The 22,528-nt window shown below is 39.8% G+C and overlaps 2 protein-coding genes across 3 annotated transcripts in view; one reads left to right on the top strand and one right to left on the bottom strand.

The window, feature by feature from the left end:
• The window catches only part of LOC115760491, an 82,404-nt gene that overhangs the window by 19,277 nt on the left and 40,599 nt on the right, over positions 1 to 22,528 (top strand). The window lies entirely within an intron of this gene.
• LOC115760490 lies at positions 1,219 to 2,310 on the bottom strand. Of its 2 annotated transcripts, XM_030701839.1 has the most exons (3): positions 1,902 to 2,306; positions 1,717 to 1,840; positions 1,219 to 1,378 (listed from the first exon to the last, which is right to left on the bottom strand). In XM_030701839.1, the coding sequence occupies exons 1-3, from the start codon at positions 2,238 to 2,240 to the stop codon at positions 1,269 to 1,271; spliced, it is 573 nt and encodes a 190-aa protein (XP_030557699.1). In that variant the 5' UTR covers positions 2,241 to 2,306; the 3' UTR covers positions 1,219 to 1,268. The 2 variants fall into 2 exon arrangements, with proteins under 2 accessions (XP_030557699.1, XP_030557701.1); XM_030701841.1 differs by lacking the exon at positions 1,717 to 1,840 and having other exon boundaries at positions 1,312 to 1,378; positions 1,902 to 2,310.

Raw genomic sequence — 22,528 nt, forward strand, 5'->3', positions numbered from 1 at the left:
AAATACATATCCTAGTGCCACCTACTCAACTATAAATAGAAATTGAAACCAAACAATGCTACTACTTGCTCTCGCCACTCAACTGTAAATACCAAACTAATCCACTTTGCTATAATCTATAGAAAGTAGTTAACTTAATTATAATATGTAAAAAAAAAAAAACAAGCAACTACTAATAAAAGGCTCGCATTGCATTTATCATATTACGTGTCTAACGAATGTGCAACTCCGTTCATAAACGGCAAATCATTTGACGGACTCGCATACGAACATTGCAAATTTGATAATAATAATAATAATAATTGTTGTTGTTACACGTCGTGCTAACGAACTAATTCCCATCGAATCTTGTCCACACATCCACAACCAGCAGTAGCTACTAAACTAAACTAAAAACAAACAGTGCATCATGCGCGTTATCGTACTCAAAAAGAATCGCACTAATAAACGCGGCACGCCCACGGCAACAGCCACGCGAGAGCCTCCAAAAAAATCGTACGCAAAAGTAAGAAATTCGTATATCTAGATGCAATTATCAATTGGTTTACATTTGCTTCATTTCTATGCAATATATGCTCCTTCCACAGGGCTACACTCAAAAAAACAAACAATTTTTTCCAAATTTTTAAATATATTTCTTAAAGAGGCTTCTAAAATCTTATTTACATAATTCCATTGACAGTTTAATAAAATTTGATTTAAATGATAAACAGTTTTTGGAAAGAGTATTCAAGCTTCGTCACAGCGAAGATACAATTTAAACATATTTTCATTCAGTTTTATTTATTATTTTCATTTTCTGTCTAAATTTGCCAGTGCAATCAATTTTTGAGTAATAAAAAGATTAGCAAAAATGCAATTGTTCACATTTTGATAACGATTTCCAATTTCCGTGAGTTTTCATTGTTGTAATCGAATACAATTAAATGCGAAATAATATTTGAAATACAATAATCACAACAGCATGTTTAACTAGTACAATTTATTAAAACAATGACATTGCATTTGTACATATTAGAGCAAAAAACTTAAAATCACAATAATAATTTAAATAGCTCAAAAATTGGTTGTAGTGGTCGGAATTATGGCATGATAGTACAAATAAACATTTACATATATATACAAGCTTTAGCCTAATTAGTTTTTACATATCTTGAACGCTAGCGTAGTAAGAAATGCTTGAGAAACTGCATCAATGAATCTTTTTTATTCAATTTATTTGTCTTATTAAAATGCAAACTATACAATTATTATGTAAACTGTGCTCTCTATACCTCGCTAGCCGTAAAGAGCACTTCGAAATCGTCGTCTGTGTGTTCGACTCGTCGCATCTGCATATAGTATGCCAGGGCAGTCACAATGAAATATGCCTCAAGACCTGAAATATATTACATTTAGTGGCGAAATGATACATGGCTCGTACGTTATCTCATTTTTATGTGGAATTGTGTTATTCAGCGTTGTGTTTGCCTGTTAGTTTGCGCATAGTGTTGTGAAACGTTGCCATTTTCTGCTAGGCAGTGTTGTAAAACAATTTAAATAGTCGCATTAGTAAAGGCTTTTACAAGACCTTTGCATTTTTCAAATGATAGACAACTCATCTAAATATACGTTGTTTTGAGCTATGCAAAAAAATTAAGAAGCTTTTCTGAAACTCAAGCGCCATACTAAGGTGTAAATGGGTTCGGAAAGGGTATTGTGTGTAGTTTGACTAACCTGCTGAAAATACATCGAATAGCAAAAGCTCGGGTATGCAGTCGATGACCAGTGTGTAAAACATGCAAATCAGTGTGCACAAGGCTGTCACATAAATCCAAAGCAAGACGCACATCTTGCGCTCCTACAGACAGTGTAAACATTAGAGCCTATTTAGAAAGAGTATTTGGCTATTTAATACTCACAAAGATGACGCCCGCCAAAAGTAGTTGGGCGCTGAAAAACCCAACGAGGGCCAGGAAAAACTTGAACTGTGCACTGTGCTGAGCTACTTTCGTATCAATCCACTCGGGCGCTAATAGACGATCCTTGTGGACATATAGTTCCTTGTAGCCATGATATATCTGCCATAGACCGGAGAGAGCTTCGAACAGGGCAATTAGCTTGCAGCCCAATTTCAAATCGAAGAAGAAACAGCAGCTCTTCAGATTTTCCATATGCTGGACGACGCCGTTAAGGCTTTGTCGCCAAGCTATATCCCCGATGCCTTGATTGACGCCTTGCAGCAAATTTGGAAAAGACATTGAAAATCGTTAAATTCTTGACGTGAAACAAATTGTTAATCAAAAATAATTTCGGTTGGCAAATGTGAGCGTGTTGAATCCAGTCAACAGCCTACTTAGTTGTGCCTAAGCTTTTGATTGTATTCGGCTGCTTTTGATTACGATTTTCTTTTATTGAGTTTTTGCCATTTTGTGCAATTTCCTAGACGAAATTAAGTGCAGAAGAAAATCCAATTTGATTTATTTGTTTGGCGCAGCGAAAGCGAAAACGCCGGAAAATGGGAACAAAATCTAAAACAATTCAATTTTCCAAGCATCCAGCTTTTAGCTACAACTCTCTGCCCCTCTCTCACTCTCTCTATCTCTATCTCACTCTCACGCTTTCGCTTTCTCTGTCTGACTTGCGTCTAAGTCGCAGTCGCAGTCCTTGGCTCAAATTGCGCTGCCGCTCACTCTGCTGCCATTGGCACAATCAGTTGGCCATAAGCGAAATTCCTTTACTGATTTCCTTTTAAAAGCATTTTTCGAATTGTCTTGACTTGGCCACTTGAACTTTGTGTCCATTGCCATATGCCCCGCGCCCTGCCCCTCCCCTCCACTGCCGCTTACCGACTCGGCTTGCCAATTGCCGCCTCTCGCAACAGCATTTCGGCCAGCATGCCATTGTGGTTGTGTTACTGCCTGTATGCGTGTGTGTGTGTGTGTGTGTGTGTGTGTGTATTGGCATTTTCCTATTTTTGTTGTTGTCTTTGTTCGAGCCATGATTACTTAGTTCTGGCCCAAGCTGGCTTTCAATGGCATTTATTTTGGCCACGTCATCTTGGGACAATGAGTGGCAGCCCATTTAATTTAAATGAAGTCGAAAAGCATTCATATTTTTATTAAATTAATTATATCAACACTTTACTTAATTAACTTTAATGCAGCTGGGCTTAACTCTTAAAGTGACGACTTAAAAGCTAAATAAATATAAATTAAATGCTTAACCATGTTTGTTTTTCACAAACAATCAGACAATTGCCGATTGCAGCTGCACATTTTATTTATTTTGTTGCTGTTTTATATATAAAAATTCATTTCTCTGACTGTTTGCTTTAACCTTGCGGCTATTTTATACCCTATTTTTATATGAATAGTTGATTAAGGGTGTATTAAACTTGTAAATATAGTTAAGGCACACACATATATATATTCGCGATAAGCATGATTTAGCAGGAGGAGAAAGTGTTTCTTTAGAATTTGGCATAGGCGAAAGGTCTTTTAACATACTTGGACTGTTTGCCCCATGTCCAGGCTTATATATTATAATTTGTCAATAATAATCCGTTTATTGTTTATCGTTATGAATGTTTAACATAATAAATAGGATTTGCATAACGCGGCCAAGTCAAGCGCAAGCATTTGTCATTTCCCTCGGCTCAGGCACATTCTTTTCACGTTTGACGTGGCGCCCAAATGTATGCTACACAAAATAGATAACTTGACATTTGAATAGATGCCTGCCACATGCAAATGAAATGAAATTTTCCCGTCTGTCTGAACTAGTTGACAACTATTTGAGGTTCTCGTGGCGCGTGGCTTAAATAGATTGGACCAGCAGCCGTATTGTGTGTGGGGCTAAGGTCAACTAAAAGGGTTAATTTTAAATTTATTGCGACGTCCTTGTTACATATGCCCCCAAATCCATGCGCAGGGACTAGCCGAGGGCAAGCAGTTAACACAAGGCGTAGGCATAGTCCAAAATGTTGCCAACAACAACACCAATTTACACACACACACACACACACACACTCGCACACACAGCTTAATTTATGTAACGTGAGTTGAGTCCTTTGGGAGCGACCTGCATGACGGCTATGACATGGCGATATTTCTCTGCTGCTGCTGTTGCTGCCAGGACACGTTATCTGGGCAAACTGTTGCAGGCGTAGCGCAGTGGGCGTGGCTGTACTTTATTTTATTGCTTTAATAAATATAAAATGCGTTGCGCTCGCTGTTTCTTTCATATTTTGTTTTTTTTTTCTTTTTTGCTCTGCGCAGAGTTAAGGGCATAGTTTGTTGCCACAATTAGCTGTGGGCCTGACAGCACTCAATCTTTGGCTCGCACTTAATTGGTCGCTGCCAAACATAGGTCGCCACATAGGCAAATATAATTATTGTTATGGGTGCCGCTGCTGCCTGCCACACATAAATTTTAATTAATCATAAAAATGCGCATCAAAATGCCACAGGTTCCGAGCCAGGATTCAGCGCGTATTGTGTATGCCCTTTGTTCTGGTTGTTGTTGTTGTTGTTGTCCTTGTTATTGTTGTTGTTTAATGCCTAGCACCCGCTGCTCTGAGAAATTCATATTCGTGTTTAATAATAAATCACAAGATGCTGCCGCTTGGAGGTCGCAGCAGCAGAGTCTGCTCCCATTCATTTTGCTTAGCCGCTGAGACAGTTGAACGCGCTGCAACGTTTGATTTTCATTAGCACAGACACACACACACCAACACACACACACCAACACACACACACCAACACACGCACACCAACACACGCACACCAACATACGCACACCGACACACACACTAAGACACACACTCACGCACACCAACACACACACGTCAGCTTGTAAGTCGTCTGCCTGCAAAATGGCGCCATAAAAGGATTGTTGCCGGCTAAGAAAATTTAATTAAAGTCATCATGCCATTGTGCAACCCCGTAGCATGCCCTTTGCCCCCCGCCACTGTCCGCTGTCCGTGCCACCATGTCAATTAATCAGGCAACACGCAGTGGGCATTTTTATCAGAAGGATGTTTGCATCAACTAATTTGCTGAATTTTGCGGCGTGTAAATAATTATTATATGCCTGCATTTTCCGCTGTCCTTCCTGTTGTTTCATTTGTTCCATTTTATTGCTGCCGCTCTCCGACTCTCGAATAACTAATAAAATACAAATAATGCTTAAATTCGAACATTTTGCAATACACTTGCTGTGGGTACTTTGAGTTTTTTGTATGCTATGTCACGCTTTGGTGGAGATAATGCTCAGGGAGCAGCTGGACAGGATGAAAACTCGTAAATGCCATTAGCTATATAATTAATATTTCTGGAGGCTTGGGACTCTATATCTCGGACATCTCGTAAAGAACGTTTGTTGGAATGTTCAAATATATTTTAGAAAAACTCCCCTTATTTAAATATTAGATCCCTGCACCCATTGAGAATGGGTAAAAAAGGAAAATATTTGTGTATGTAACAGGCAGAAAAAAGCATCTCCGACTCCATAAAGTACATATATTCTTGATCAGCATCAGACGAGTCGATCTACCCAAATCCGTCCATTCATCTGTCCGTCCGTCTGTATGAACGCGTTGATCTCAGAACTTGTAAAAGCTATAACTAGTGGCCGCGCAGTACGAGTTTGTTTCCGATAATCGATAACCTGCCTCGTTAAGCAAGCAATCGATAAAAATCGATATCGAAATCATGCTTTTGAGCAAACCTCTTAGATTTTAGGATCTAGAGTCCTCAAATTTGACATGTAGCTTCTAGAATAGTATTTACAAATCAAGCATCTTTCATTTAATAGATTTTGCCAAGTTCAGTGTATACCCCAGTCGGTCACTCCCGATTAGGGCACTCTTGTTCTTATTTATTGATTTTCTGTGTTATTCATTTATTTACATTGGTTTAGTTGCATTTCTAATTAACTACCTTTTTAAGTTCAGTTCAGAGTTCTTTCCCTATTAGGCTTATAATAAAAGATTTTTGTGCTAGCTTTGTCTTCTGTCCGTTACTTATAATTCTCAAGTGGTTAAAGCTTCGGACTGGCAACAAGGGCTGGCAAATTAAGACTCGCTAGCAAAGTATGCTAATGATAGAAACGGGAGATACTTGATATAACCACTTACTTATTAAGCTTGTCTTTGTTCCAAACTGTGTACCTAGTATATTTCAGTTTTCCTCTTACAATTATTAATTGGCTCAAACGATTTCCCTCAGTATTAAGATTCAATTCAAGAAAATGTAGGTAGAACAAATATTGTGTATGATTTTCTCTTTGTATTAAAATCAAAAGCCAGCTTAGGTAAACATGTAAACAACAATCGCCTATAGTTTGACTAGCTAAACACATCTAAGTGGCATTTAAGATTTTAAAGAGTATTTTGGTAGAGTATTTAAAAGCTTGTCTTCATATTTGTGTTCAAACTCTGCCGCTCGTCGTGGCTGCTGTTCGAAGTTGATAAATATTTAAGCGCAAATCTGAACAGCATACTGTGCGCAGCTCTTAGTGCAAAACCAGCTGCTTTTTGTGGTTATTTAGTTGTTGTTGCTGCTGCAGCACTTGGCAGACAGTTTTGAGCAGCTCGGATCGGCTTTGAGGGCAGCGCAGCTCGGGCGCAGTTCGGGCGCGGCCTTTGCAAGATTTCTCCAAGAGTTTGTTGACGCACGACAAGTGCCGCATTTTTGGTTTGTCTTATTTATTTCTCGACTGATTGTTTGTCTGTGTTTGTGTGCAGCTAAAGTTTTCTGGCTGTTTTCATTCATTAAAATTTCATTTGAAAATCAACCGAAATGCTGTCATAATCCTTGCTGGCCATTTGTTTTGCCAGCATTTTGGACGCAGGCATTTTCTCTTGCCACTTGAACAAATATTTCTGTCAGCAAAACTCTCCCCAGTTGGACATAGTTGTTGTTGTTGCTCTGAGTAGAGTGCAAGCATCTTGTTTAAAGTTAAAGATATAGGTTTGTGTTCTTAGCTGGCAGCTTGCGGATTTTTGACTTTGTGTGTTGCCAATGGCCATATTTCATACATTTAATTGCTGCGCGCCTTATCCGGCGTGCGTTTTATTTGACGTTCATAGTTTATGCTTCACCTTGTTGCCATCCCTTTTTAGGGGGCGTGGCGCTGTCAAGATAAACACAGACAGAGCTTGTGCGAGATGGAACACGGGGATAACAAAAAAAAAATAGTAAGACGCCCAACATTGTTTGACTTTGGCAATGCCGTGGAGGAGCAGCAGCAGCATGTTTTTTTTTTAGCTTGTTTGCTTCGCTCTGCTCTGCTCTATTCTGTTCTGTTCTGGTTTACACTTGGCTGGTTATCCCTTCAGAGCACTTTGGCAGTTAAACCGTAAAGATGATAAATGCGAATGTCTTTCAATTTGAGTTCTGCTCTGCCTGCACCTAGCCCCTGGAATTTATGGTTATGCCAGTGACCCGAATTAGGCCAAAACAACATTTTGCATATTTTCTTTTTCTCAGCCCAGTTTCGCTTCGCCTCCAATTTTTTTTTTGGTTACTTTCTCTGATTGACAGCCAGCTGGCCGCCTGCCCGGCGCCCCCTTTGTTTGGGCTTAAATATGGCAAAGTCACATTAATCAACACTTAAACGTTTAATTGCCGCACATTAATCTTGGGGCAACTGCCGACCCCCCAAAAAGCTAAAGTGGCTACAGTTGTGCCTTCTGTCGAGTGTCTATCTCGCTATCTCTTTCTCTATCACTCGCTCTCTCTGTCTGTTTGGCTTTTTTCTCGTGTGCCCCCATTGACACCACGCCCCTTTGTATGATTTTGTCATTTAGCAATTAACTTTGTGCCTTTTCTCGCCCACGTTGACGCCCACGCCCACGCCCACGCTCCCTTAGCTCATAAACAGGCCTCCGTTTTGGGTGTGCCAAAATTTGCGGCACGCCGCTTGTAAATATTGATGAGGCTGATGCTGCGGCTTCCGCTGTGGCAGCAACACGCCGCCTCAGCCAGGCGAGGCAGCGACAGCCGTTGATGGACTCTTGCCAAAATTATGTTGCAGCTTATGCTGCTGGCACGCAGCTGTCGCCGTTTTTGATTGAAATATGAGCCTGAATTTCGCCTGCGAACGCCAAACGCGACCGCAGAGTACGCTCCAAGTCAACCACTCCAACCCGCCCAAACCACCCAACTTCCACGGCTTGCAGCGAAAGTCAAAGCTGCGCAATTGAGTTAATTAATTTTCACGTTGACATTTCATTCGTTGTATATTTAATGAGCGGGTGTCGCTTTCTGGCTTCGCTCTTGCCAATTTCCATACTTATTTACATGTATATATATATAAATATATATATATATATTTACATGTATTTTACAGCACTTTTACGCCCACGCGAATGGGTTGGGGCCGACCCCTGCCCACACACACATATTTGTGGCTCGACATGGGCTTTCCCTTGCTGCCTTACATCTGCCTCTGCCTCAGCTGCTCTCCCTTGCGGCCCTGCTTTGTTCACTTTTGTATTGCTGATTCGTTTTTCAAAATATTGTGGCAAAGTTAAGCTCGCAGCAGCCAAGGCAAAGAAAATATATTATTTCATTTTCCCATTGCATATCCAATAAGCAGGCCAACCCAGACGTAACTTCAGATGTCAAGCTTATGGCACACGAAAATAAAATAAAAGAATAGCTGAAACAAAAATTGGCAAATATTCTCATACAAAAGCAGGCTCGACTAACACTTACCCTGTGCTATGATTGATTTCAATAAGTCATTAACTTGTGCTCATTTTTATTTACTTATTTAAAAAGTCGCCTTGGCAAAGCACAAAGAAGTTCCCACCCTCTTCTCCATGCAATTGACTTCGAGCAGTTAAAAACGAACGTGACAACAATATATTTATGGCTATTTCATTCTAGATAATAATCAGGCTAATCAAAAATATACATTTCAAATTGGGCAATATGGAAAATATGCGGGAGCTTAAATAAGCTTGCAAAATATCTAAACAATGCCTTTTACTCGGCTGGTCATCAAACACGTACATTAAATCAGAGCACAGCTTTGAATTCCAATGTGTATACAAAATTAAATTGAAATTTTCAAGATTTCGCCGAGAAAAATGTGTGCTAAAATGAAATTTTTCTGCCTAAATGCTTGACTAGATATTACAGCATAAAATTCCATTTACATTTGTATTTTGTTCGATATTTAAATATTTGCTTTTTATAATTTCTATTTAAGTATTTTTTCCATGAGTTATTAGACAATACATTTTTGTAGATTAAAATATTTTAGATGTTTTTTTTTTTTTTAAATTTCTTCCTTAACACTCGTTGCTAGGGCTGGGCTTTCTTTGGTGCCAGTTAAAGTTGTTCAACACTTGTAATTAGAGTTGGGCTTACTTTAAAGTTGTGCAGCACTTTTAGCTAGAGTCATGAAAATCGGATGAGATTTGACCGAGTTATGGAGGTGGTAAATTTTGACCCATGTCTATATACGAATCTTGGGGTAAGATTTGGACATGCATTTCGACTTAAAAATCGGTGTTCAGATTTGAATGCCAGATTAATCTAGAGGGAAAAACATGAAGAAAACGCCAAACTTCGTGGAAATCGGATGAGATTTGACCGAGTTATGGGGGTGGTAATTTTTGACCCATGTCTATATACGAATCATAGGATAAGATTTGGACATGATTTTCGACTAAAAAATCGGTGTTCAGATTTGAATGCCAGATTAATCTAGAGGGAAAAACATGAAGAAAACGCCAAACTTCGTGGAAATCGGATGAGATTTGACCGAGTTATGGGGGTGGTAAATTTTGACCCATGTCTATATACGAATCTTGGAGTAAGATTTGGACATGAATTTCGACTAAAAAATCGGTGTTCAGATTTGAATGCCAGATTAATCTAGAGGGAAACCCATGAAGAAAAAGCCAAACTTCATGAAAATCGGATGAGATTTGACCGAGTTATGGGGGTGGTAAATTTTGACCCATGTCTATATACGAATCTTGGGGTAAGATTTGGACATGCACTTCGACTAAAAAATCGGTGTTCAGATTTGAATGCCAGATTAATCTAGAGGGAAACCCATGAAGAAAAAGCCAAACTTCATGAAAATCGGATGAGATTTGACCGAGTTATGGGGGTAGTAATTTTTGACCCATGTCTATATACGAATCATGGGATAAGATTTGGACATGAATTTCGACTAAAAAATCGGTGTTCAGATTTGAATGCCAGATTAATCTAGAGGGAAAAACATGAAGAAAACGCCAAACTTCGTGGAAATCGGATGAGATTTGACCGAGTTATGGGGGTGGTAATTTTTGACCCATGTCTATATACGAATCATAGGATAAGATTTGGACATGAATTTCGACTAAAAAATCGGTGTTCAGATTTGAATGCCAGATTAATCTAGAGGGAAAAACATGAAGAAAACGCCAAACTTCGTGGAAATCGGATGAGATTTGGCCGAGTTATGGGGGTGGTACATTTTAACCCATGTCTATATACGAATCTTGGGGTAAGATTTGGACATGAATTTCGACAAAAAAAATCGGTGTTCAGATTTGAATGCCAGAGTAATCTAGAGGGAAAACCATGAAGAAAAAGCCAAACTTCGTGTAAATCGGATGAGATTTGACCGAGTTATGGGGTGGTAAATTTTGACCCATGTCTAGATACGAATCTTGGGGTAAGATTTGGTCATGAATTTCGACCAAAAATCGGTGTCGAGATTTGAATGCCAGATTAATCTAGAGGGAAAAACGTGAAGAAAAAGACAAACTTCATGAAAATCGGATGAGATTTGACAGAGTTATGGGGGTGGTAAATTTTGACCCATGTCTATATACGAATCTTGGGGTAAGATTTGGACATGAATTTCGACCAAAAAATCGGTGTTCAGATCTGAATGCCAGATTAATCTAGAGGGAAAAACATGAAGAAAAAGCCACACTTCGTGGAAATCGGATGAGATTTGACCGAGTTATGGGGTGGTAAATTTTGACCCATGTCTAGATACGAATCTTGGGGTAAGATTTGGACATGAATTTCGACTAAAAAATCGGTGTTCAGATTTCAATGCCAGATTAAACTAGAGGGAAAAACATGAAGAAAAAGCCAAACTTCGTGGAAATCGGATGAGATTTGACCGAGTTATGGGGTGGTAAATTTTGACCCATGTCTAGATACGAATCTTGGGGTAAGATTTGGACATGAATTTCGACCAAAAAATCGGTGTTCAGATTTGAATGCCAGATTAAACTAGAGGGAAAAACATGAAGAAAAAGCCAAACCTCATGAAAATCGGATGAGATTTGACCGAGTTATGGGGGTAGTAAATTTTGACCCATGTCTATATACGAATCTTGGGATACGATTTGGACATGAATTTCGACTAAAAAATCGGTGTTCAGATTTGAATGCCAGATTAATCTAGAGGGAAAAACATGAAGAAAAAGACAAACTTCATGAAAATCGGATGAGATTTGGCCGAGTTATGGGGGTGGTAATTTTTGACCCATGTCTATATACGAATCTTGGGATACGATTTGGACATGAATTTCGACTAAAAAATCGGTGTTCAGATTTGAATGCCAGATTAATCTAGAGGGAAAAACATGAAGAAAAAGCCAAACTTCATGAAAATCGGATGAGATTTGACCGAGTTATGGGGGTGGTAATTTTTGACCCATGTCTATATACGAATCATGGGATAAGATTTGGACATGAATTTCGACTAAAAAATCGGTGTTCAGATTTGCATGCCAGATTAATCTAGAGGGAAAAACATGAAGAAAACGCGAAACTTCGTGGAAATCGGATGAGATATGACCGCGCTATGGGGGTGGTAATTTTTACCCATATCTATATACGAATCTTGGGGTAAGATTTGGACATGAATTTCGACTAAAAAATCGGTGTTCAGATTTGAATGCCAGATTAATCTAGAGGGAAAAACATGAAGAAAACGCCAAACTTCATGAAAATCGGATGAGATTTGGCCGAGTTATGGGGGTGGTAAATTTTGACCCATGTCTATATACGAATCTTGGGGTAAGATTTGGACATGCATTTCGACTAAAATATCGGTGTTCAGATTAGAATGCCAGATTAATCTAGAGGGAAAAACATGAAGAAAACGCCAAACTTCGTGGAAATCGGATGAGATTTGGCCGAGTTATGGGGGTGGTACATTTTGACCCATGTCTATATACGAATCTTGGGGTAAGATTTGGACATGAATTTCGACCAAAAAATCGGTGTTCAGATTTGAATGCCAGATTAAACTAGAGGGAAAAACATGAAGAAAAAGCCAAACCTCATGAAAATCGGATGAGATTTGACCGAGTTATGGGGGTAGTAAATTTTGACCCATGTCTATATACGAATCTTGGGGTAAGACTTGGACATGCATTTCGTCTAAAAAATCGGTGTTCAGATTTGAATGCCAGATTAATCTAGAGGGAAAAACATGAAGAAAACGCCAAACTTCGTGGAAATCGGATGAGATTTGGCCGAGTTATGGGGGTGGTACATTTTGACCCATGTCTATATACGAATCTTGGGGTAAGATTTGGACATGAATTTCGACAAAAAAAATCGGTGTTCAGATTTGAATGCCAGATTAATCTAGAGGGAAAAACATGAAGAAAACGCCAAACTTCATGGAAATCGGATGAGATTTGACCGAGTTATGGGGGTGGTAAATTTTGACCCATGTCTATATACGAATCTTGGGGTAAGATTTGGACATGCATTTCGACTAAAAAATCAGTGTTCAGATTTGAATGCCAGATTAATCTAGAGGGAAACCCATGAAGAAAACGCCAAACTTCGTGAAAATCGGATGAGATTTGGCCGAGTTATGGGGGTGGTAAATTTTGACCCATGTCTATATACGAATCTTGGAGTAAGATTTGGACATGAATTTCGACTAAAAAATCGGTGTTCAGATTTGAATGCCAGATTAATCTAGAGGGAAAAACATGAAGAAAAAGCTAAACTTCATGAAAATCGGATGAGATTTGACCGAGTTATGGGGGTGGTAAATTTTGACCCATGTCTATATACGAATCTTGGAGTAAGATTTGGACATGAATTTCGACTAAAAAATCGGTGTTCAGATTTGAATGCCAGATTAATCTAGAGGGAAAAACATGAAGTAAAAGCCAAACTTCATGAAAATCGGATGAGATTTGACCGAGTTATGGGGGTGGTAATTTTTGACCCATGTCTATATACGAATCATGGGATAAGATTTGGACATGAATTTCGACTAAAAAATCAGTGTTCAGATTTGAATGCCAGATTAATCTAGAGGGAAACCCATGAAGAAAACGCCAAACTTCGTGAAAATCGGATGAGATTTGGCCGAGTTATGGGGGTGGTAAATTTTGACCCATGTCTATATACGAATCTTGGAGTAAGATTTGGACACGAATTTCGACTAAAAAATCGGTGTTCAGATTTGAATGCCAGATTAATCTAGAGGGAAAAACATGAAGAAAAAGCCAAACTTCGTGGAAATCGGATGAGATTTGACCGAGTTATGGGGTGGTAAATTTTGACCCATGTCTAGATACGAATCTAGGGGTAAGATTTGGACATGAATTTCGACCAAAAAATCGGTGTCGAGATTTGAATGCCAGATTAATCTAGAGGGAAAAACATGAAGAAAAAGACAAACTTCATGAAAATCGGATGAGATTTGGCCGAGTTATGGGGGTGGTAAATTTTGACCCATGTCTATATACGAATCATAGGATAAGATTTGGACATGCATTTCGACTAAAATATCGGTGTTCAGATTTGAATGCCAGAGTAATCTAGAGGGAAAAACATGAAGAAAACGCCAAACTTCGTGGAAATCGGATGAGATTTGGCCGAGTTATGGGGGTGGTAAATTTTGACCCATGTCTATATACGAATCTTGGGGTAAGATTTGGACATGAATTTCGACAAAAAAATCGGTGTTCAGATTTGAATGCCAGAGTAATCTAGAGGGAAACCCATGAAGAAAACGCCAAACTTCATGAAAATCGGATGAGATTGGACCGAGTTATGGGGGTGGTAAATTTTGACCCATGTCTATATACGAATCTTGGAGTAAGATTTGGACATGAATTTCGACTAAAAAATCGGTGTTCAGATTTGAATGCCAGATTAATCTAGAGGGAAAAACATGAAGAAAAAGCTAAACTTCATGAAAATCGGATGAGATTTGACCGAGTTATGGGGGTGGTAAATTTTGACCCATGTCTATATACGAATCTTGGAGTAAGATTTGGACATGAATTTCGACTAAAAAATCGGTGTTCAGATTTGAATGCCAGATTAAACTAGAGGGAAAAACATGAAGAAAAAGCCAAACCTCATGAAAATCGGATGAGATTTGACCGAGTTATGGGGGTAGTAAATTTTGACCCATGTCTATATACGAATCTTGGGGTAAGACTTGGACATGCATTTCGTCTAAAAAATCGGTGTTCAGATTTGAATGCCAGATTAATCTAGAGGGAAAAACATGAAGAAAACGCCAAACTTCGTGGAAATCGGATGAGATTTGGCCGAGTTATGGGGGTGGTACATTTTGACCCATGTCTATATACGAATCTTGGGGTAAGATTTGGACATGAATTTCGACAAAAAAAATCGGTGTTCAGATTTGAATGCCAGAGTAATCTAGAGGGAAAAACATGAAGAAAACGCCAAACTTCATGGAAATCGGATGAGATTTGACCGAGTTATGGGGGTGGTAAATTTTGACCCATGTCTATATACGAATCTTGGGGTAAGATTTGGACATGCATTTCGACTAAAAAATCAGTGTTCAGATTTGAATGCCAGATTAATCTAGAGGGAAACCCATGAAGAAAACGCCAAACTTCGTGAAAATCGGATGAGATTTGGCCGAGTTATGGGGGTGGTAAATTTTGACCCATGTCTATATACGAATCTTGGAGTAAGATTTGGACATGAATTTCGACTAAAAAATCGGTGTTCAGATTTGAATGCCAGATTAATCTAGAGGGAAAAACATGAAGAAAAAGCTAAACTTCATGAAAATCGGATGAGATTTGACCGAGTTATGGGGGTGGTAAATTTTGACCCATGTCTATATACGAATCTTGGAGTAAGATTTGGACATGAATTTCGACTAAAAAATCGGTGTTCAGATTTGAATGCCAGATTAATCTAGAGGGAAAAACATGAAGTAAAAGCCAAACTTCATGAAAATCGGATGAGATTTGACCGAGTTATGGGGGTGGTAATTTTTGACCCATGTCTATATACGAATCATGGGATAAGATTTGGACATGAATTTCGACTAAAAAATCAGTGTTCAGATTTGAATGCCAGATTAATCTAGAGGGAAACCCATGAAGAAAACGCCAAACTTCGTGAAAATCGGATGAGATTTGGCCGAGTTATGGGGGTGGTAAATTTTGACCCATGTCTATATACGAATCTTGGAGTAAGATTTGGACACGAATTTCGACTAAAAAATCGGTGTTCAGATTTGAATGCCAGATTAATCTAGAGGGAAAAACATGAAGAAAAAGCCAAACTTCGTGGAAATCGGATGAGATTTGACCGAGTTATGGGGTGGTAAATTTTGACCCATGTCTAGATACGAATCTAGGGGTAAGATTTGGACATGAATTTCGACCAAAAAATCGGTGTCGAGATTTGAATGCCAGATTAATCTAGAGGGAAAAACATGAAGAAAAAGACAAACTTCATGAAAATCGGATGAGATTTGGCCGAGTTATGGGGGTGGTAAATTTTGACCCATGTCTATATACGAATCATAGGATAAGATTTGGACATGCATTTCGACTAAAATATCGGTGTTCAGATTTGAATGCCAGAGTAATCTAGAGGGAAAAACATGAAGAAAACGCCAAACTTCGTGGAAATCGGATGAGATTTGGCCGAGTTATGGGGGTGGTAAATTTTGACCCATGTCTATATACGAATCTTGGGGTAAGATTTGGACATGAATTTCGACAAAAAAATCGGTGTTCAGATTTGAATGCCAGAGTAATCTAGAGGGAAACCCATGAAGAAAACGCCAAACTTCATGAAAATCGGATGAGATTGGACCGAGTTATGGGGGTGGTAAATTTTGACCCATGTCTATATACGAATCTTGGAGTAAGATTTGGACATGAATTTCGACTAAAAAATCGGTGTTCAGATTTGAATGCCAGATTAATCTAGAGGGAAAAACATGAAGAAAAAGCTAAACTTCATGAAAATCGGATGAGATTTGACCGAGTTATGGGGGTGGTAAATTTTGACCCATGTCTATATACGAATCTTGGAGTAAGATTTGGACATGAATTTCGACTAAAAAATCGGTGTTCAGATTTGAATGCCAGATTAATCTAGAGGGAAAAACATGAAGAAAAAGCCAAACTTCATGAAAATCGGATGAGATTTGACCGAGTTATGGGGGTGGTAAATTTTAACCCATGTCTATATACGAATCTTGGGGTAAGATTTGGACATGAATTTCGACTAAAAAATCGGTGTTCAGATTTGAATGCCAGATTAATCTAGAGAGAAAAACATGAAGAAAACGCCAAACTTAATGAAAATCGGATGAGATTTGGCCGAGTTATGGGGGTGGTAAATTTTGACCCATGTCTATATACGAATCTTGGGGTAAGATTTGGACATGCATTTCGACTAAAATATCGGTGTTCAGATTTGAATGCCAGAGTAATCTAGAGGGAAAAACATGAAGAAAACGCCAAACTTCGTGGAAATCGGATGAGATTTGGCCGAGTTATGGGGGTGGTAAATTTTGACCCATGTCTATATACGAATCTTGGGGTAAGATTTGGACATGAATTTCGACAAAAAAATCGGTGTTCAGATTTGAATGCCAGAGTAATCTAGAGGGAAACCCATGAAGAAAACGCCAAACTTCATGAAAATCGGATGAGATTGGACCGAGTTATGGGGGTGGTAAATTTTGACCCATGTCTATATACGAATCTTGGAGTAAGATTTGGACATGAATTTCGACTAAAAAATCGGTGTTCAGATTTGAATGCCAGATTAATCTAGAGGGAAAAACATGAAGAAAAAGCTAAACTTCATGAAAATCGGATGAGATTTGACCGAGTTATGGGGGTGGTAAATTTTGACCCATGTCTATATACGAATCTTGGAGTAAGATTTGGACATGAATTTCGACTAAAAAATCGGTGTTCAGATTTGAATGCCAGATTAATCTAGAGGGAAAAACATGAAGAAAAGGCCAAACTTCATGAAAATCGGATGAGATTTGACCGAGTTATGGGGGTGGTAAATTTTGACCCATGTCTATATACGAATCTTGGAGTAAGATTTGGACATGAATTTCGACTAAAAAATCGGTGTTCAGATTTGTATGCCAGATTAATCTAGAGGGAAAAACATGAAGAAAAAGCCAAACTTCATGAAAATCGGATGAGATTTGACCGAGCTATGGGGGTGGTAATTTTTGACCCATGTCTATATACGAATCTTGGGGTAAGATTTGGACATGCATTTCGACTAAAAAATCAGTGTTCAGATTTGAATGCCAGATTAATCTAGAGGGAAACCCATGAAGAAAAAGCCAAACTTCGTGAAAATCGGATGAGATTTGGCCGAGTTATGGGGGTGGTAAATTTTGACCCATGTCTATATACGAATCTTGGAGTAAGATTTGGACATGAATTTCGACTAAAAAATCGGTGTTCAGATTTGAATGCCAGATTAATCTAGAGGGAAAAACATGAAGAAAAAGCCAAACTTCATGAAAATCGGATGAGATTTGGCCGAGTTATGGGGGTGGTAATTTTTGACCCATGTCTATATACGAATCATGGGATAAGATTTGGACATGAATTTCGACTAAAAAATCAGTGTTCAGATTTGAATGCCAGATTAATCTAGAGGGAAACCCATGAAGAAAAAGCTAAACTTCATGAAAATCGGATGAGATTTGACCGAGTTATGGGGAGGCTCTCTTTTAGGTTGTTTAGCACTCGTAGGACTTAATTTGGAGCTGCTCAACACTTTTATCTAGCGTGCAGCTGCTTTAAAAGTTGTGCAATACTTCGTTGCGTTCTCTTTAAAGTTGTTCAGCACTTTGAACTAAAGTTGGACTCTCTTTGGAGTTGTCTAACGCTTGGACACGCATGAACTCTGAAAGCTAAGTTTCACAAAAATTATGTTTTAATATGCCCGCTAGACAATTGAAGTGCAGCACATAAAGAGACATGAAAGTGAAAAAATAAATAAAAATATAAAATAATAACATTTACAGTCTGCATAATCTATGCAACGCCCGGCCACTTGCCACTTGCCATTTTTGCCTTTCAGCCCAGTTTCTGCCCAATACTCTGCGACTCTCGCACAGTTGCTCAGAGCTTCTCACAGTTTCTCTTTTATTGCGTGTTGTGTTCCAGTGTTTGGCTGCCTTCAAAGGCAAAACTTTGACTATTTGCCTCGGCACTTGTCTTTTATTTTGCCATACACTTAACTACATGGCTGTTGCCTTTGCCGTTGTCCCAGTGCCTCGTGTGCCTCGTCTTGCTGCTCTTGCAAACAGTTTTTATTTTCCGCTTTTCAATTTTTATTTATGCAAATAAGTTTTGCACTGCCTGCCGCTGTTGTTGTTGCTGTTGTCGCTTGTTGTCGTGGGTGTTGCCTCTGCTGCCTTGTTATCGCATAAGGATGTTGTTACAACTTTTACATTTGTTGTTGTTGCTGGTGGCATCTACATGTTGTCTGGCCGCACAGGACACACAAGCGTTGCCAAACAACGTTGTTTAAATATGTAGCCAAAGAAAACGCAGCCAGTTTCGCCCCAGCAGGACACAAAGTAATAAAGCTCGAGTGACTTTTGTGTTGCTGTCGCTCTTGTTGTGCATGTTGTTGTTGTTGTTGTTGCTGCTGCTGCTGTTGTCGAAACTTTAATTATCACTGTATTTGCACTGTGTGTGTGTGGGTGTGTGTGAGTGTGGTTTTTCATGCACTCGCCCACACAGTCGGCGGTTGAGTGGGCCAGACCCAAGCTGTTTGGATTTTACAAACAACTTTTAGTCTGCATAGTTTTTTATTGCACACATACACACCAGCTGCTGGCTACCATTTTTTGTGGTTTTCAACTATGTTCTTTGCTCTTTATTCTTCTTTTATTTTTTTTTTTTTTGGCATACTGTGAAAAATTGCGCATACGCCACGGCAGCCGCATTTGTGTGGTCAATAACTATTGCATAGTTCGGCGGCGCTCGTTTGTAGAAATCACGCATACGCCGCATCTGACATGCATATGCATACGCAATTAACACAAAACCATTTGGAAAGTCAACGAGCATCGTCAACTGCCAACATATTCGTATTCCCTCGCACATTAGGCAGCCAAATCAGATACAAACACACGCGCCATACAAGCAAAATTGCTCAGGCCCCAAAGTCATGAATTTTTATTGCTGCTGTCGTTAGTGCTTTTGCGTGCATTACTCAAAAAAGTGGGCGTGGCTAGCTGTGACTGTGTGCCTGACACGCAACTGCAACATGCCCGGCTCGAGTTGAGCCAAAAGTGCAACAAAATTTGTCGTCGACATGCGAAATCAATGAAAGAATTACCTCAGAGCCGCTGGCCAGTTGTGGCTTTTTGTTGTGTGTTGCACATGTTTCGCTGATTGCGCCATGTCGTAGAGGGAAGGGGAGAGGGGCACAGGTGGGACATGTCGGGGGTAAGTGCTAAATGATGCCACGTGCGGCGCATTGACAAGCAATTTTGCATTTGTCCGTTATGCGGGGTTGCAGGAGCTGCCAATGCGACACCATCAATTTGCAATATATCAATACGAGATGGGTGTGCCCTCTCTCTGTATGTGTGTGTGTGTGTATTTGGGTGCCGTGTGTCATTTAATCTTTGCAGCTGGCTGCCAGTTGCTGTGACAACTTGATTGCGAATCCAACAACAACTCACGCTTGACAGCTGGCAGTTAATAGTTGGCAGGTGGAGTTGCTTGTGGCAGGGAGAGAGGCGGCAAGTTCCTCGGATACTAGAGAGCTTCTGGCAGTTCCTTTTACGTATCACTTGGCACGTAGAAATGTTGCAGCTGCACGGCACGTTTCGGTTTCAATTAAAGCATCGTTACTAGCCCGCAAATTCGGCAAAGTTGGCAGCCATAAGCTCAGCTCCAGCTGAACAGAGCGCAGCGGTACTTCGAGCCGCACTTTTCGAATGCACAAGAAGCACATGTTGCAAATACAATAAATGTATGTGTGTGTTAGAGTTTATGTAGCTGTGTTAGAGTGTGCCTGTGTGTATGTGTGTGTGCACAAGTGCAAGTGTTACAAGGCCAAAAGTTTTGCAGCATTGGCACAAAACGCGCAGCACGTGGCCTTTTCTTTTATATATTTGCAGGTTTTACTCGCTTACATATCTCTCTGAGTGTATGAGTGCGTGTGTGTGTGTGTGTGTGTGTGTGTGTGTATTTGTGCGTGGGCGTGTCGCATTTAAGCCTCAAATGCGCCTTGGGGTAACCATCTTATGGGCGAGTACGTGGCTGGCTTTAATGGAAAACGAACGGAAAATCGCTTTTAATAGAAAAAATATCTTGCTTTTTTTTAGCCTTTTTTGTTTTTTGCTTTGTTTGAATACCCTGGAGCCTAGTTAAACGCAGATATTTAACATTTCTTGGAAGGCGTGGATTATTATATTTAAAGCGAGTACATAAGGTTGTATGCATGCTTGTTATTTATTTTTAATGATTGAGCTTAAAAAGTGTTGCAACGAATTAAGTAACAGTTCGCTAACATTATGTTATGTGTAGTGTTAAACCTTCGGCTTAACAGTATGACTTTTCACGTTTACTGCTATGTTAAGTAACATTAAGCAGTGTTGAAAAGTATACCAAAACTATGTTCTTTTACATTTGTGAAAGTTCGATTCTAATTGCTCAAGAGATCAGTTTTATTATTGTGTGAGGTTTAATAGTGTTAAAAATAAAAAAAACCAAATTCATTAATCTTTTTATTAATTTTGAAAAAACGTTACTTTGTTAAGAGTCCATTGCTTAGTCGAGACTTTTGTTTGCTTCGCATACTCAGTTTAGTGGGTAACTCACTGTCCCACTTTCAGTTAATTTTTTCGGTCTATTTCAGCTTGTTTTCTGCTGGCGACAGCTGCATTAATTTGCCTGTCATGACTTCAGCTTGGCTTATGCCACACGCCGAAGCCTGCTGCTCTCTGTTTTCTGTTTTGCTTAATTGCATTTCTTTAAGCAGGCTTGCAGCCCTATAAATGGTTGAAACATTTGCAATCACTGTTGATTGCCCCATGCTGAAAATACCGAGTTGCATTGTTAGCCAGCTGAGAACTACCTTTAGAGAGGGACACGCGGGCGGTCGGTTGGTCATGATTGAAATGGTTATGGCCAATAGCTTCCAGCTGGTTTTTCAAGTGGGTGGTGTTAACACAAATATTTTCAAAGAAAACATTTTGCGCTTTCATGCTGCCATTCGCCCGCCCTCACTCCCTCTCTCTCTCTCTCTCTCTCTCTGTCTCTCTCTATCTCTCTCTTGTGGGTAAAAATGTTCAACGGCTCGTGCGTTAAATTCATTCGCATGGAATTTTAATTGGATGATTTTGTAGTGCAGGCCACGTGCCAATTTTATGAATTCAAAGCGAAAACTATGTGTCAGCATGTGTGGCACAAGCTATGCTTGGCCTTAAGTGCAATTTGAAAGCCATGGACAAATATTCCAGTGTTGCCTCAAGATGCCGTAGAGCCATAGATAAGCCACTAAGTGTAAGCGTGGGCGATAAGTCCACAGGCACAACCAAGCACAACAGCAACAATAACAACTGGCACATTGACAGCCATTATGGCCAGAGCTTCAGCTTCAGTTGCTGCTGGTTCGACCCGCCTGTGCCCCTCGCTCTCTTCGGCAGTGCGTACGTGTGCGGCACAGCTCATATATAATGATGTGGTCTCCAGTCGCTTGGCCATTGTGCGCTCTCGAGCGTGAAATGTATGACAAAAAGGAGCAAAAGCTCTGGCTGCTGCAGCTAGGCGGGCCGCGGGCGGGCAGGTTGCGAGCTAAAAATATACATGACAGCGAAAAACCCGAGAAAATCAACACTAAAAGCAAAGCAGCAGCTGCCAACGCAGTACCATTTGCCAACCTCCACTCGCGATATGCCCCCCAGCAAAATGTTGCCATTGCTGACGAGGGCTTAAAGTGTTAGGCAGCGAGGAGAGCAATTGGGTGAGGGAGGGGGGAAGGGGAAGGGGGACAGCAATCCAATAACAAATTATATGCACAAGACAATTGGGTCCTTTATTGCCCAACGACTTTTATGTGAAAAGTGCAAAATGATTTACGATTATGTTGATAAAATGGCTTAAATAGTATTTTCATTTCTTAACGCTCGAGTGCACTTTGGAGAGCAAACCGAACCGAGCAGCGACATGCCTGGGCACAGATTCACACACACACACACACACACGCGCACACACACATTGGCGCATTTTCAATTGTCTGCTGGCGCA

Source organism: Drosophila novamexicana, unplaced genomic scaffold (genome assembly GCF_003285875.2).
Source record: "Drosophila novamexicana strain 15010-1031.04,08,12 unplaced genomic scaffold, DnovRS2.1 tig00000462-arrow-pilon, whole genome shotgun sequence".
Lineage (NCBI taxonomy): Eukaryota > Metazoa > Arthropoda > Insecta > Diptera > Drosophilidae > Drosophila > Drosophila novamexicana.

Bases quoted from the DNA above. Each gene is read 5' to 3' on its own strand.
- LOC115760490 (XM_030701839.1), bottom strand. From the start codon at position 2,240: ATGTCTTTTCCAAATTTGCTGCAAGGCGTCAATCAAGGCATCGGGGAT. The intron at 1,841-1,901 runs GTGAGTATTAAA...CACTGTCTGTAG, and splicing joins TTTTGGCGGGCGTCATCTTT to GAGCGCAAGATGTGCGTCTT. The intron at 1,379-1,716 runs GTTAGTCAAACT...AATATATTTCAG, and splicing joins ATTCGATGTATTTTCAGCAG to GTCTTGAGGCATATTTCATT.